Here is a 17,512-nt window from a genome sequence, read left to right on the forward strand (position 1 = left end):
CTCTTTATGTGAAGAGCATCAACAATGATGTGATTATAATTTCACTCTATGTTGATGATCTCTTGGTGATAGGGAGCAACATAGAGCAGGTTGAACATTTCAAGCTGAATATGATGGAAGTTTTTGAGATGACTGATCTCGGTCTAATGAGCTTCTTCCTGGGAATGGAAATCTTACAGGGCAAGGATGAAATCTTCATTTGTCAAAAGAAGTATTCAATGGAAATTTTGAAGAAATTCCATATGGAAAGTTGCAAGCCAACAACTACCCCAATGAACCAAAAGGAAAAATTCAGCAAAGAAGATGGCACAACCAAGGTGGATGAAGAGAAATTCAGAAGCTTGATTGGGTGTTTGCTGTATTTAACAGCAATTAGACCCGACATACTTCATGTAACAAGTTTACTATCTCGGTTTATGCATTGTCCGAGTGAAATTCACATGAGAGCTGCCAAAAGAATCCTAAGGTACATCAAAGGGACCTGCAGCTATGGAGTCAAATTTCAGAAGTGTTAGGAATTAAAACTACATGGATTTTCTGACAGTGATTGGGGAGGATCCATTGATGACATGAAGAGCACCTCTGGTTTTTGTTTCAACCTAGGGTCATCTATATTTTCATGGTCATCCAAGAAGCAAGACACGGTGGCTCAATCTACAGCAGAGGCAGAATTCATTGCTGTCACAGCTGCTGTAAACCAAGCTCTTTAGCTTCAGAAATTGCTACATGATTTACATATGGAAGGAGAGGAAGCAACTGAAATTTCAGTTGACAATCAAGCAGCTATAGCAATCTCACATAATCCTGTGTTTCATGGGAAAACAAAGCACTTGAACATCAAGCTTTATTTTTTACGTGAGGTGTAGAAAAATGGTGATGCCAGGTTGATATATTGCAAGTCTGAAGAACAATTAGCGGATTTGTTTACTAAACCACTTCCAGTAAACAAGTTTGAATTTTTAAGACAAAAGATTGGAGTTTACAGCTCCTAAAGCAAGGAGGAGTGTTGGAAGATTGCTTCATGAGCTGGCAAAGAACCAGTCAAAGAAGAAGTAGTCAAAGATTTATTTATGCTTTGTATTTCCTGTTTTCATGCAAATAATTAACTGCGTCCTAGTCTCTAGGAATTAGGTGATCTGTTAGTATGTTAACAGATTGTAGCAGGATTTTTATGCTTTATTGTAGCATTTTTGTTTTGTTTTGCAATATAAATATCTGTAAAGATTGCAACATAAATAGCAATCATATTCTTCAATTCTCAACAGTAACAAACTGTTACTGTAAACATCAAAACTGTCTATTTTTTCTAAGTTTCATTTTTCTTTTCTAAACACTGTCATTTTGTTACGTCAGTGTACAACAGAATGCCTGGTGCAGAGTTGTTAAAGCGACCGAAAACTTCTTTTAAAAAAAATTGAAAGAGAGTTTTCTCAAGCTCCACTTGAGAGTGCATTCTTTTTGGACGAAAACAATAGGATACGCCATCTCATACAATAGGTTATTTCTTCTTGAATATAAAAAAATAGCCAGGCCCTGATGGTGATGCCTGTATTAATAGTGCTTCCCACAATGGGATGTGAAGTATCTTATTGATTGGTTGATATTCCTGTCTCTACCCATTCTTAAACCAAACCAGTAACTTGACAATTATTGGTTGAATTGGATTTTCTTCAACCCAACACGAACCATTGCTAGCTAGGAAATGGGAATTTCTTTGCGTTTGTTTAATTTGCTGTTTGTTCATATAATTGCATCCAGCCTTCTCATGTTCATATAATCACTGACAGTGGATTGGACTGCATTGGCGAAAGAATGTTCTTTTTCTCACAAGACAAGACAACTGAATTTCAAGTTTCATTAGATGATGCGTTGCTTCCAACCAAAACGAGTACGGGTATCATCACAACACGGTCATCTAGATTTTCAAATACTATCTTTTTTGAATAATTGAAATAATCTCACGAAGCATGCGTTCTGATTTTTAAAAAGGTTTTTCAGAAGGAAAACTCTTTCTACTTCTGCAAAAGTAAAGCAGTGTTAACTCAACTTGTGATCCCAATTGGCTTTCGAAGCTCTTCTTCACCATATATGCCCAAGTTAACATGGGTCTCTTGACATTAGTTATGTTGCCAAGAAATGCATGTTTTTTTTTCTTCCAAGGTCTCTCATCTTCTTTGGGGAAAAAAACAAAAAAAGTTTTTATTTGTAAATTTTTCACATCTAAAATATTTGGTAAAGCATACGGGGAAAGCTAATGTAAACAGTGAAACACTTATTTATTTATTTACTTTTTATTCATAATTCCTCCTTTTCCATTTGTTTTTTTTTTCTCTCTACTTTAACTTTAAATTTTTTTTCTTACAATCACTTAGTTGTCTTTAAATTGACAAAATTGATTCGATCATGTTGAAAAAACTCTCACATTATTTAATTTTAAAATCGAGCAAAACAAAAAATTAGGTCAATTAGTTTTTTTTCCTATCAATTTCATCTTTTTTTTTTAAAATTTTATCATTAGATTTTTTTTATCGGTTGATTTAGTTACATTTGGATCGGGCAAGTCGACTGGATAATGTCTGGTCAACTTACAAATGGTTTATATTTAAGCCCGGGCTATGCAAGAAATCGGTTCAGAAGTTTTTTTTCCTGTTAATTTCATTTTTTAAAATTTTATTCTCATATTTCTTTTACCAATCATCAGCTTACCTTTGGACCAGCCAAGTTGACTAAATCATATCGAATCAACTCCCACATAGTTTAATTTTAGATTTGGACTAAATAAAAAGTCGAATAAAGAGGTTTTATTGTTGGCATGTTGGATTAAGTTAAAAATAATACCAAATATTTCTTTACGATCTAGATGCTTTTTGTTATTGTCATTATTTTTTTATTCGACTCGCAACATAGCATAGGCTAGTGAACTAGTTATAAGCATAAAAAAATTCCCAAACAAGGACTAATTAATTTTTTTATATAAATGATTATAGGGACTATAATAAATTAAAAAAAAAAAAGAAGGATTAAATTAACATTTATGTTTCCAGTTTAATATACAAGTGATCCATTAATATTTAAAATTGATGGATGGACATGTACACCTTTTGCACTCCAAATTTGAATGCTTTATCTGGGAATATTAAATAGGATGATTCGATGATAATGTGTGTGTATTCGAGCTAGAGGGAGAAACCAATCCTTTTCAAGTAATGAGAAAGGTGGCACGCGTAGTTTTGGGATACACGTGTATTTTACTCCTAAATAAGACTAGGCGTCTTGTGGTAGGGTTTTTAGGAGGATATCAACTAAAGACGAAGCAGTTTTATCTGGTGGAATGCTTATCTAATAATCCAGATTCCAACTTACAGATTCATCATTACCATTAATTACTTCCAATCGATGGCTGTTTTTTGTTGGGTAGGGAATTTTGTCATCTTCCAGGAACTAGAAATCCCATCTGCCTGCTCTTGCAGTTTCATCATTACCACCACCTCTTTCCCGGCGCGCACTTCTTCCTCTTATATTCAATGCAAGAGTGAGTGTTGCATTGCACTTTCCCTTGCCAGTGTTAGGATTGTGGATGATTGAGGAAGTATACGTGAACTGGGATGAATGGAAACTCTTATTATTCAGCAAGAACTCTTGGCTTTATATAGCCTCTAATACATGATACCAGAATAACAGAAAAGTAACAAACTCTAACAGAGAGGTTGCTAACTGTAATTTGCAATGCCCTGTAAAACTAGGACTCTTCCTTCTAGTTTGTTATTTATTCTAACAGACTCTAACAACCAGAATATGGTTCACGAGAAGACTCCTTCATTCCATCCCTTAAACTAAATGCTTATGAAGCAGTTAGTTTATATTATGGTAGTATTTCACATACTCCCAGTAACTTCCGAAGCTTTTGAAACACTTCGAGCTTTAATGGCTTGGTCATTATATCTGTGATTTGATCCTGACTCCCACAATGAATTAACTCAACTGTACCCTCCTTAGTAAGGTTTCTTAAGAAATGAAACCTCACATCAATATGCTTACTGCGACCATGCATTACGGGATTTTTAGAAAACTTAATAGTTGACCTATTGTCGCACATTATGGTTGTACAACCTTCATCTGAGTGTCCTAGTTCCTTTAAAATTCTCTTCATCCATACTCCTTGACAGGCACATACTGCTGCTGCAACGAATTCAGCTTCCATTGTTGACAAAGTCACAATAGGCTGTTTCTTCGAACACCATGAGACAACACTTGAACCCATCAGAAAAACATAACCAGATGTGCTTTTCCTGTCTTCTATATCGCCAGCATAATCACTATCCGTGAATGCTAACAACTCTCCTTCTCCCCCCTTTTATAATGAATCCCATAGTTCACAGTTCCTTTTAGATATCGAAGAGCTCTCTTAGCTGCTTGTAGATGAATCTCCATAGGTCTCGTCATGTATCTACTTATGAGGCAAATAACAAACATCATGTCGGGTCTCAGTAAGATACATTAAGCTACCCACTAACTGTTTGTAGTAGGTTTCATCAACAGTATTTCCATCTTCATTTCTGCTTATCTTGAATCCTGGAACTATTGGACTTCCTACCGAATTACTTTCCATCATACCAAATCTTCTCAAAACCTCCAAAGCATACTTCCTTTGACATATATAAATGCCATCAGACTTTTGTAACACCTCAATTCCAAGGAAAAACCTCATTTTTCCCAAGTCAGTCATATCAAACTCTCTTAACATAGAGTTTTTAAAATCAGATAGCATTACCTCATCATTTCCAGTAAAGATTAAGTCATCGACATAGATACTCACAATGATGATTCTTCCTTCTTGGGTTCTTCTTGTAAATAAGGTCTGCTCACTTTCGCATCTCTGAAATCCTTCGCCAATGAAATGTGCTTCAATTCGACTAAACCAAGCTCGTGGAGCTTGTTTCAAACCATACAGTGCTTTGTGCAGTTTGTAAACCAGATGCTTGCTCCCTTTCTTTTCATATCCTCTTGGTTGCTCTACATAAACATCTTCACTTAACTCACCATGAAGGAAAGCCGATTTGACATCCAGCTGAGAAATCATCCAATTTTTGTGCGCAGCCAAAGCGATAATCATTCGTACTGTATCCATTCTTGCTACTGGGGCAAACACTTCTGTATAATCTACACCATATTTTTTAGAATACCCTTTTGCCACCAACTGGGCCTTGTATTTATCGATTTTCCCATTCTCATCGTATTTGGTTTTATAAACCCACTTCACCCCTATTTTTTTTGTTCTCGCTGGTAATTCAGTGAGTGTCCACGTTTTATTCTTCTCAATAGATTCAATTTCACTGTTCATAGCCATCCTCCAATCTGTACTCTTCACAGCTTCTTCATAAACCGAAGGATATGTTGACACCTCAAGTGCCATATTTGTTTCATCCTCATACAGCCCTTCACCACTGATATAATCTCCCATCCACGTGGGAGGCTGCCTACCACGTAATTGTCTTGAGCTTCTTTCTTCAAGCTGCATGATTTCACTGTCCCTCACTCTCTCGTCACCTTCTCCAGAATTTATTCTGTCAGCCTCTTCAATTTCACTATCTCTTACTCTCTCGTTCACCCTTTCTGCAATTAATTGTTTCAACTCCCGTATCACAGGCTTCTTCATCACCCTCTCTGCAACCTTCTCTGCAATTATTTCCACCAGGTTGTTCTGCATCATCAATATCATCTCCTCTGTTTCTATTTTCCCTCGCCCTTTCTTCATCCTCATCACCCCAGTCTAAATTTTCCACTGATTGTTGGTCACAGCTCTCACCCCATTTCCACAACTTTTCTTCTTCAAAAATTACGTCTCTACTCACAATAATTTTCTTTGCAACAGGATCAAAAAGTCTGTAACCTTTTGACTCCTCACTAACCCCCAATAATACGCAAGTAATGCTTCTGTTGTCAAGCTTTGTTCTTCTCTCTTCTGGAACATGAACGTGTGCTATGCAACCAAACACCCTAAAATGATCCACCGAGGGTTTCATCTCACTCCAAGCTTCCTCTGGTGTAACATCCCTTACTGCCAACGTGGGGCACCTGTTAAGAACATACACAGCCCAGTTTACAGCCTCTACCCAGAAGGTTTTGGGAATGTTTTTGTCAGATAACATGGATCGAACCATGTTCATTACGGTTCTGTTCTTCCTCTCCGCTATACCGTTTTGTTGCAGGGTATAGGCAGTTGTCATCTGCCTCTTAATCCCATTATGTTTGCAAAATTCATTGGAAATGAATTCTCCTCCTCTGTCAGTGCGAAGACATTTAACAAACAAACCTGTTTGTTTTTCAGCCATGGACTTAAAGCTTTTAAATGAACTGAAGGCCTCTGACTTCTCCACCGGAAAATATACCCAGGTTTTCCTACTATAGTCATCTGTAAATAGCAGAATATACCTCTTGTTGCTGTTGGATGTAGGGGTGATCGGCCCACAAATATCAGCATGAATGAGTTCCAGTTTCTGAGATGCTCTCCAGGTGCTTTTCTTTGGAATGGGATCACGATGTTGCTTCCCTTTTAAGCAATCAGTGCAGGTGACATTTGAGGTTGAGAGTTGAGGAAGACCACGCACCATGTTCCTGTATGATAGAGTTCTTAAGCCTTTGTAACTCAAATGTCCATACCTTCAATGCCAAAGATGGCATAAATTTTGTGTTCCTGTGTGGAAGCATTGATTAGCTTGTTCTTGAGAAGAAGATTGGGAATCAGGCAACAAAATAAACATCCGATTTATGCTCATGGTGGTTTGAATTATTAATCCCCTTTTTGGATGGAATATCTTGCAGGTTCCACCTTTGAATAAGATATCTAACCCTCTTTCTTGCAACTGGCCTATGCTCAGGAGGTTATTTCTCAAATCGAGGACATAATATACTTCAGCAATAACATGATTGATTCCAGTTAGCAGTATCTTCACACTTCCTTTACCCATTACATTCATCCTTGTGTTATTCCCCAACTTCACAGAATGTCGAAATTCTAAGTTGAGATCACTGAACATTGCTTTATAACCACACATGTGGTTAGAACATCCTGAATCAAGAAACCATGCATCTTCTCTTCTGGCTTGATGTTTCTCCACATAAGCCATCAAAAGCATTTCCTCCTCCTCATCAAGCTCTGCATAAAGCAATTCTTTGTTCACAGTGGGACATTCATATTGGAAATGTCCAAGTCGATGACATCTGTAACATTGAATTGTTGCTTTATTGAAGTCTGTTCATCCTCTGCCCCTTCCTCTTCCTCGATAGGAAATTCGACCACGACCTCTGCCTCCTTCATATGTCACCTTCAGAGCTTGTTCCTCACTCTTATGTCTCATAAATTTCTGCTCATGGACGATTAATGAACTCTGTAATTCATCAACAGTGAGAGCATCAATGTCCTTTGACTCTTTAATAGAACATACAACATAGTTGAATTTCTCAGTCAACGAACGTAAAATCTTCTCCACTACTTTAACATCCTGCATGTCTTCTCCATAAATTCTCATTTTATTGGCCACTGTCATGACTCTAGAGAAATACTCTGTCACTCCTTCACCAGACCTCATTTCAAGTGTTTCAAGCTCTCTGCAGAGAGCTTGAAGGTGAGATCTCTTAACCCTTGCATTTCCTTCGAATTTCTTCTTCATTGCATCCCATATATTTTTGGCAGTATCTTTCTTGAGAATAGTATCAAGAACTGTTCGATCAATTGCCTGAAAGAGATAATTTTTTACTTTCAAATCTTTCAGCTTCATCTCATCGTTCTTCTTTTGTTGTCCATCAGTTTGCATTGATCCACTTGCCTTAGTATATCCAATCTCCACCAGTTCCCACATTTCCTTGGATCGAAGAAAATTTTCCATTAACATGCTCCAATGGTCATAATGACCATTGAATCTTGGAATAGCTGGCTGGACAAAACTTCCTTCTGTAGTCATCTTGCTATGCTGCTGCAAAGGATTTCAAAGTCTGCTGCTTTGAATTTCAGGCCTAGTGGAGGCTCTGATACCAATTTGTTAGAATTATGGATGATTGAAGAAGTATACGTGAACTGGGATGAATGGAAACTCTTATTATTCAGCAAGAACTCTTGGCTTTATATAGCCTTTAATACATGATACCAGAATAACAGAAAAGTAACAAACTCTAACAGAGAGGTTGCTAACTGTAATTTGCAATGCCCTGTAAAACTAGGACTCTAACAACCAGAATATGGTTCACGAGAAGACTCCTTCAGCCAGTGCTACTTTAAGAGTATTTTCAATCCTGTTATGAGCTTCTTTCCAATAATGTGGCAATTTTTTTCGACCTCAATTTTCTTCCCGTAGACAACTAGGTTTCTCTCTCCTTTTTCTTTTCGGTGTTGTAGACGACTAGCCAGGTTTGTGCAGCGCTATGAATTAATCAAATACCAAGATTATTCATGAATGATGACATACAAGCTGGTGTAATTAACTTCGTCATCCACGGCAGCACCATTTTAGATTTCAAAACAAGACCATTTTAATGTATATTTGGATGTGGTTGTTGTCTTCCGAAATCAGCACGAGAAATTATCGTAAGTTCTATTCCAGCAAGATAAGAATGAATTACGGGTGAAGAGGGTGTTTCAAAGTGCAATGGTTGTTGTATTATAAAGTAATTTTTTTTGTTTAAAAATATATTAAAATTATTTTTTAAAAATTATTTTTTAAAAATTATTTTTAATTTAAAACAATCTAAAAATATAAATAAATAAATAAATTTATATTGTCATTACTCTTTTTGCAGGATGCAATTATTATATATAGAACGACAAGAGAGAAAGAGCATGGAACTTTCCGTGAAACATAAGTTTTGCTGAACTTAAAATTTCTTTCCACCATCATTTTTGCCTACATCAGACGCATTATTTAACTCTTGATTTAGGCTTCCTTGAAACAAGGAATCCCAAAGTCTTGTAGCTTCATGTTGGAAGCTATTGTCCACACGAATGAGTACATCATCTTGTGCAAGACTACGCATAATTAATGTACAAATACCCCCCTTTCTCTTTTTTTAAGTTGATAGAATAACGACAGATTAATATTATGTTTCACAAGATCTAACCATCCGGCCACTACAGAGAATGGGGCTCGGTGGTGCTTTAACAAGTGATCTACAGGCACATGAACTGAACCTGCATTTAATTTCAAATTCTTTTATCCAATTAATTTTCACCCGCAATTACTGTCTCCCACGTATGCAGACAGCGAATTCATTTATTAATCATGGATAAACGATACAAAGAAAAACAAGAAGGAAAACTATTATTTCAGACCATGGCTCCAATATAGATATGAATGTCATGGATAATTAAAAGATATCCAGCGGGACACTGGTGAATTTCAGCCTCGTCCTTTTTTACCTTTCTTTCTGTAGCATTACATGAAACTAAATGATTAAGGGGATTTAAGGGCCATAAAATACTTGGTAAAATTAGCATGCAAAGGAGTCCAATAACACTAAAAGGCGGGACGGAACATGGTAAAGTGATAGAAGATCAAGGACAGAAGCCTTTGTCACAGTAGAAAGTGGGTTTGTAAAGAGCATTTAGTGGGAGACCAAAACGGTTACAGAGGAAGCAAAATCACAGAAGCACCTAAGAAGCAAACAAGAAGAGAAGCAGAAGGATAACGCTCAAAAAAAGAAATCAAACGAAAGCAAAGAACTCTTCATACCTAGGGTTTAACGCTTCGTCGGTTGTGTTAACAGGTTGCCATTGCAGTCTCATGTGAATTTACTTCGTAATAATCCTTTAAACTAAAGCAGTACACAAGGGAATTTACAAAGCTAGCTTGGATTTTGGGCCCAGGAAGACGAACAATAAGAGGGCGTTTGGTATGCGAATTCTTAAATATCTTCTTCGTTGGAATGCGACGGTTAAAAATATATTTGTTTGAAATATCATATCTGTATTTGTCGGAATGCAACTAAATTAACATCGTATATATCATAATATTTTTTTTGGGTGCTAAAATTGCTGTGAACAAAAAAAAAAAAGATGTCATGTCCTACTCCATCATTAATTAATTAATCGACTTAAATTATCAAGATTTCTATTTGCATTTAATGACTAAGTTATATGGATATTAATTACACGATTTCACAAAACAAATTAATTAATTTGATATTTCTTGGAGAACTTCGTCTCCAGTAAAAATGAATGTTCTTGAAACTTTATAACAGATAAACTCTGCTAAAACTATATTATAAAAACGCATGCCTGCTCCTTCAATCCTATCTTTGTTTCTGCGAAATGTATATACGAATAATTTCATTTAGAAAAAATAACCAATACGTTCTAATGATTTTTTGATAAAACAATCTTGATTTTCAAGTTTCTCTTCCAAATGAGTTCACATTTTATTACATTTCCTGTAAATCATTATAACAATATATATAAATCATCTTTTATTTTTTCTCGTTTTAGAAAAAAAATAAAGGCATGCAACATTATTTTTATTTTCTTAAAAGATTAAAAAGTGAGTATGGTAAGATTTTATTCTTGTTAAGTTGTTGTGATTCTCAAGAATCTGAGTGTACTAATTATAATCAAATTTTTTGTTTCTAAAAACCAAGATAAATATAAAGAACTATATATATTCTTCTAATTTTATAATCATCATTACATTTGAAGTTAATCAAGATTTATAATAATGATAATAAAATAAAAATATATTATGAAAAGTTTCTTAAGCAAACTAAAAAAACAAGAGGAAATAAAAAGCATTTGAATAGTATTTTTAAATATATGAAATTTATAATATAGATAATATAAATTAATTTGAAATTTCTTGAAAGATAATTAAAATTAGAATAGTAAACTTGGTCTTAAAAAAGTATCATGGAACTTAATAATCATCTATCTTTTGAAAACCTCCATTAATATACCATTTTCCTTAATGGTTTTCAGTTTGTTAAAATAACATAATACATTTATCAAATTAGAGACGATATTTTTAAACAAGATAAATCCATACTTGATTATTGAATGATTTGATTAAAGACCATTCTAGAAAATATCTTATATTTGGCGGGACCAAATATATGAGAGGTGGCCCTAGTAAAGTGGTAGGTCCACGATATTGGTGCTTGGACATAGAGCCACACCCAACAAGCTGAAACCAAGGAGCCACACATGGCCAAGAAGTCAAGGAACCACCGAGCCACACCTGAAATGATTTATAATTCTCGATACAGATACTCTTATCAATATTATTATAGTTGTTGTATGGTACAAATACTCTTGTCAACTTATTCGTGGCATCTTCTTCTACGATTGACCGGGTCCCACGCAATCATTGAACCACCACGTGCATTGCCTGATGTCCTAAGCCAACTAGAGAGAAGCACATTCGCAAAATGCCACGTTCACAGATTTTGGCAAAGCCAAATATAATATAATTTATTTTTTCATAAACCTCCCTTGATGTTTAAGCGCTGATTACAGCTAGCTAGGAAGCTAGTTTCAAATGAATTTTCGGATTCGAATTTAGACGTTTTCTTTTCTAATAAAATTATGATAAAAAGACAAGAGTGGTCAATGATAAATTAGTAGCCAGCCATGGGTCAAAGTTTTGAGGGCATGACACGTTTCCGTGGGGCCCATTAACCATCTTGCACATCACCCCCTCAACCTCTTTATATAGGTAAGCTTGCTACCTAGCTCTCCACAACCATCGAAGCTATAGCGAGCGCAGTCAACAATTACTCCAATGAATTATGCTTGATGTCTTTCTGTCTTGCTCTCTAGCAACTTACGTGCGTCCTTCAATAGCAAGCAAAGCTAGTTTTATGTCACCATACTTAGCCAACTAGCAGCATCGCCCCTGGCTAGGACACAAAATCAAATCTGTACTCCTAGGTACCCTCACTCTCTCTCTCTCTATAAATCGTCTTATCATACCCCAAATTTCCAACACATCAGCCATTTCCAGTAAAGCTAGGAAGCAATCTGAATCTGACAAACCATGGGTAACCCCTACTATGAATGCCCACTTCCTGTCACAATTCCTCCAGCAAAACCATTTCTTGAGTCCATAAAATTAGGTATCAAGGAGACTCTTTTCCCTGATGACCCTTTTAGGCAATTCAAGAACCAGCCAGCGTCTAGGAAATTCATTTTGGGAATGCAGTACTTTGTACCTATCCTGGAATGGGCTCCTCGTTACACTTTCGAGTTCTTCAAAGCTGATCTTATAGCTGGAATTACTATTGCCAGTCTAGCAGTTCCTCAAGGGATAAGTTATGCAAGTCTTGCTAGCTTACCTCCAATCATTGGACTATGTGAGTCAGTGAGTTTATTCATTTCCTTTTCGAAATAACAGATACTGGGATATAACTATATATGCTAATAAATATTGTTTGCTTTTTGAAAATCGGACCTCACAATTTGCTTAACGTGTAGATTCAAGCTTTGTGCCACCTTTGGTGTATGCCATGTTGGGGAGTTCAAGAGATTTGGCCGTGGGTACTGTAGCTGTGGCATCGCTTCTCATATCTTCCATGTTAGGGAAGGAGGTTAACCCTAATGAGAACGCTAAGCTCTATGTTCAGTTAGCTTTAACTGCCACCTTTTTTGCTGGAGTTTTCCAAGCTGCTCTTGGCTTATTAAGGTCAAATTTTTTTTTTTTAACACAACTTGCATGTGACCAATCTAAAACTGCTCTCTCTACTCCCTCGGTGCTTGGATTTTGTCTTATTACACCAATGTTTAGAAACATCTCCATGCTGCTTAATTTAACGTATATAGCATCTGATTCCTGCACTGTGTTTCTTTACGTTATGTTTTCTAATTATTATTATTTTAATTTAACCGTGATTTAATTTGTTAAATTGCAGGCTTGGTTTTATTGTGGACTTTTTGTCCCATGCAACAATAGTGGGTTTCATGGGTGGGGCTGCCACGGTTGTTTGCCTTCAGCAACTAAAGGGCATTCTTGGGTTAGTTCGTTTCACTCATGGGACAGATCTTGTATCGGTTCTGCGTTCAGTCTTTAGCCAAACACACCAGGTACGTATTTTTCCTAACCCTAGCCAGTTTTGTCTAGAAACTTCATGGCATAGCTTAATCCATTTCTCAATGTTTTCTTTTAGTTTTCTAAGAAATAATTATCATTGTTATGATGTGGTGGTGGTGGTTGCAGTGGAGATGGGAAAGTGGTGTCTTGGGTTGTTGTTTTCTCTTCTTCCTCGTTCTCACAAGATACGTTGTAAGTAATCCAAAGCATTTGTCACTTCTATTTAGGAAAACTTTCATATCATCATCTCTACCTACTTACTTGTTATTGTCAAAGTTTAAGAAATTTGAACTCCTCTACCAACAGCAATAATTATAGAACACATCATGGAAAGGTTTTTCTTTAACAATAAGGATGCTTTTAATTTCGAAAATATTTAATTTTAGATTTTTTAATCTCAATAATGCAAAAGTATACCTGATATAGCTTGATCTTTTTTCGTTTTTTTTATACACACACACACACACATGTATATATCGTATTAATTAATCTAACAAAGAAATTAAGAAAATGTCTATATTGTGATTTTTCCTTTTTATTTGTGAAGCGGCCCTATCTACGATCCCAGGATATATATGAACTAATCTTGGTGTTGCCCCTTGTGATTTTATAATTTGATTGCAAGTAGAGCAAGAGAAAGCCATGCTTCTTTTGGATAAATGCGATGGCACCCATGATGTCTGTTATTGTTGGAAGTGTTCTTGTTTATTTGACCAACGCTGAGAAATACGGAGTTCAAGTGGTGAGTTCTGTCTTCTCCTCTCATCAATGCACAGCGAAAATTTTTTGTGCACATTTTAAAATTGGGTGTCCTCAATTATCCAATGAAAAAAAAAAAGAAAAAGTGGTGCCCCCTATTCTTTACAAAATTTGAGAAAAAGCTCTGATCATATAAAAAAATCTTTTTTTTAGAGAGAGAGAGAGAGAGAGAGAGGGATATAAAATCTTAGCGGGCCTAGGTTACTCACAACATGCCCGAAGACTTTCAATATCTCACCAACAATATAAATAGCTTTCTGTACCGACTCACTGCAATCATTTTGTTGGGTGGATTGTCAATTAAGGGGCACGATGGTCAAGACATCACCTACTCGGTAAACGAAAGGAGTCCAATTAAAATCCTGATTTTGTTATAAAAAAAATAATTTTATTCTTAAGAAAATATAATCAAAATGATATGTTGTTATAACCATTCCAAAAGTGGTTTAAGATATTTTGTAACCATACTTAGTGGAAGAGATTCTAGTTGTTTAAGCAAGTGGTCTCCGTTCGAGTTCTTGTTCTTGGTAAATTTTATTAGGAGAGGTCCTGCCTTTCAAATATTAGGAAAACAAATTCATTCCACTTGGATTTCTATATATGACTTGGGCTCGAGCCTCCGAGCAATGAACAGAAGAGCAGAAAACTAGACACGCGTGTGTCGCACACCAATCATGTTCCCGAGCAATAATCCATGCTATTATATTGTATACACGAGCCATATATATATGATGCACTGTTGGATTTGTTTGTTTTGTCCAGATTGGTCACCTAGAGAAGGGCTTGAATCCACTATCTGTATCTGAGTTGGCTTTTGGGTCACCGTATATGGTGGCAGCTATTAAAACAGGGATCATAACTGGTGTCATATCTCTTGCTGTAAGTAGTCCTGCATCTCTCCATCCTCAAATATACACGTCAAACTCCACTCACTCATATGCTCCCCGTTAATCACAAGCTCCGGCATACGTCAGTGACAAACTGGCCTTAGTCTATTGACACATCACCAAGTTGTGTCCAGGGTTGGGTAAGAGGTAGTAGTGACTATTTCTCTACGTTTTTACACATAAAAAAAAGGAGTTGTGGTACATACGAAATCAAAGAGATAACGAAACCATAAACAATTGGGTTGTAGCTCAATTTGTATATTGTATTCCTCGATGACTAAAAAATTGTGGTTCAGATTTTCCTTGCAAATAAAACAAAATTATGAAACATGTTAAAACTCTTGCAGTGAAGGTCTAAATCTTGTTATTCTAGAACTGAAAAGATTCAGTGGTGTTCGTTTATTTTTGGGCAATAAACTGAAATTGCGGCCCAAAATTAAGACCAGAAGTAAAATAAATAACAAAAAGACTGGCTTGACGAATGCACAGGAAGGAGTAGCTGTTGGGAGGAGCTTTGCCATGTTCAAGAATTATCATATTGATGGAAACAAAGAGATGATCGCATTTGGGATGATGAATATTGCAGGCTCTTGCGCCTCTTGTTATCTGACCACAGGTACTAATTCTATGTGTGTACTATAGCAGGTTAAGGCCCAGCTGGAATGACTCAAGGATCCATTATTGGAGCCTGGTTTGGTCTAAGTTGCTTGACTTGATTTCAGGCCCCTGCGGGAATATTATATCCAATACTCTTGACTCTCGGTGTCTTTTCCTTTTGATAAAATCTTTATTGCGGTCCAATGATAACCAGGCAAATCCTTTCATAAGCCGATTTTATGGTTAGACGCATATGCAGCAAATAATCCTCTTACAAACAAATTATTTTGGTTTGGATTGTAGGACCATTTTCGCGAACTGCGGTGAATTTTAATGCAGGATGCAAAACAGCAGGCTCTAACATAGTCATGGCAACTGCTGTAATGGTCACGTTGCTATTTCTGACACCGTTGTTCCATTACACCCCCATAGTGGTTCTCTCCTCCATTATCATTGCTGCGATGCTTGGCCTCATTGATTATGAAGCTGCAATTGGCCTCTGGAAAGTTGACAAGTGCGACTTCATTGTTTGCGTGAGTGCATACATTGGAGTTGTCTTTGGCAGTGTGGAAATTGGCTTGGTCATTGCTGTAAGTAACTTAGACAAGCCACTAATTCTTCTCAAAAAGTAAGTGTCAGAATGAATATTGCTGATGTGAACAGCAATTGCCTATACAGGTCACAATTTCTTTGCTAAGGATGCTCCTGTCTGTAGCAAGGCCAAGGACATTTCTTTTAGGCAACATTCCCAACTCCATGATCTTTAGAAGCATAGACCAATACCCGATTGCAAACAATATTCCAGGAGTTCTCATTCTCCAGATTGATGCACCAGTCTACTTTGCCAACGCAAACTACTTAAGAGAAAGGTATGCAAAATAATAAAGATAGACGTTAAACGGTAAAATGTTAAACAGTGTGCATTATCACTCAAGTATTCTTTGCTAATTTAATTTTGTTCAGGATTTCAAGATGGATCTACGAGGAGGATGAAAAGCTAAAATCCACAGGAGGATCAAGCTTACAGTATGTGATACTAGATCTCAGTGGTAAGCGTCTTAACTAATCACAATCATCCTAGCCATCAGGCTTATCTTTTGCACATTCTAGCTTAATTCAACCCTAATGTTTCCATCCATTCAATCCACAGCTGTTGGCAGCACAGATACAAGTGGAATCAGCATGTTCAAAGAAGTAAAGAAAAACATCGATAGAAGAGGTCTCAAGGTATAAACAGTTAATTATCATTTTTTCCATATTTAAGCTTGCTTCTTTGCAAACGTAGTCCTAGGTTATTAATGTCATATTTTGTTGTTGATCTAGCTCGTACTGGCCAATCCAAGAAGTGAGGTAATTAAGAAGCTAGTAAAGTCGAAGTTCATCGAAAGCTTTGGTCAGGAATGGATCTATCTGACAGTAGGAGAGGCTGTAGCAGCATGCAATTTTATGCTACATGCAAGCAAATCAAATAATCAGGTCGCAGATGAGTTTGACGCGCACAATAATGCCTGATGTGAGAGGGGAGGAATTGGATCCAACCACAGCTATGTGGTGTGAATGTTCACCGCTGAAGAAGAACCCCACTTAATCTTATTGATCCTGAAGTGGATAAAACTGATAATTTTGCTGTGATAACTAAAGGTCTAAAAACAATTTGTATCTCCGTATATCAAACATAGTAGTATGTAGTTCTTTCTAGAAATTATAAAAGGTTAGTTCATATCTTGGCAGCCTCTCTATTCCCTTCACGTTTGACATTTCAGACTAGAATCAACGTTTCAAACCCTTACTAAAGTGATGGGGGCCTCCCATGCCCATCCATCTACAATTAAATCATGGCATCGTATTTGGTTGGAAGTTCTACCAAAGTAGCATAGCAGGGTAAGAAGGCAGTATGAACAAAAATTTCTAACTACTATGACTGTCGTGACATCTTATACCAAGACTGGATGCATACTTCAGTACTTTAGTATATCGACAAGTTCTGGTTTGAAATTGCTGAGTGAGTGTGGAGCAAGATCAGAGCTCCCTGGGGTTCCCAACTTATGTACAAAGTGAACGACAGTACAAGCTTTAAAGAGCAAGGTGTCCCTTTGAAAAACTAGAATCCTTTGATTTTAGATTATTTGCTATTCAACAGATGATTTTGACTGACCAAATATATACTAAAAATAAATATTACCGCAGAAGGATTAGATGTTGAAT

The 17,512-nt window shown here is 36.4% G+C and overlaps 1 protein-coding gene across 2 annotated transcripts; it reads left to right on the top strand.

Annotated features, from left to right (window-relative positions):
* The first annotated feature begins 11,730 nt into the window (after nt 1-11,730).
* On the top strand, nt 11,731-17,031 carry LOC133704763 (sulfate transporter 3.1-like). 2 transcript variants are annotated; one of them, XM_062129727.1, is made up of 12 exons: nt 11,731-12,330; nt 12,452-12,659; nt 12,886-13,057; nt 13,191-13,256; nt 13,693-13,806; nt 14,586-14,702; nt 15,200-15,326; nt 15,611-15,897; nt 15,986-16,176; nt 16,271-16,356; nt 16,458-16,534; nt 16,631-17,031. In XM_062129727.1, the coding sequence occupies exons 1-12, from the start codon at nt 12,015-12,017 to the stop codon at nt 16,817-16,819; spliced, it is 1,950 nt and encodes a 649-aa protein (XP_061985711.1). In that variant the 5' UTR covers nt 11,731-12,014; the 3' UTR covers nt 16,820-17,031. The 2 variants fall into 2 exon arrangements, with proteins under 2 accessions (XP_061985711.1, XP_061985712.1); XM_062129728.1 differs by having other exon boundaries at nt 16,280-16,356.
* The last annotated feature ends 481 nt before the right edge of the window (nt 17,032-17,512 follow it).

This window comes from Populus nigra, chromosome 10 (genome assembly GCF_951802175.1).
Source record: "Populus nigra chromosome 10, ddPopNigr1.1, whole genome shotgun sequence".
Lineage (NCBI taxonomy): Eukaryota > Viridiplantae > Streptophyta > Magnoliopsida > Malpighiales > Salicaceae > Populus > Populus nigra.

Excerpts from the sequence above, each read along its gene's own strand:
- LOC133704763 (XM_062129727.1), top strand. The coding sequence starts at position 12,015 with ATGGGTAACCCCTACTATGAATGCCCACTTCCTGTCACAATTCCTCCA. Across the intron at positions 15,327-15,610 it reads CTCTTGTTATCTGACCACAG|GACCATTTTCGCGAACTGCG; the intron begins GTACTAATTCTA and ends TTTGGATTGTAG. Across the intron at positions 16,357-16,457 it reads TGTGATACTAGATCTCAGTG|CTGTTGGCAGCACAGATACA; the intron begins GTAAGCGTCTTA and ends TTCAATCCACAG.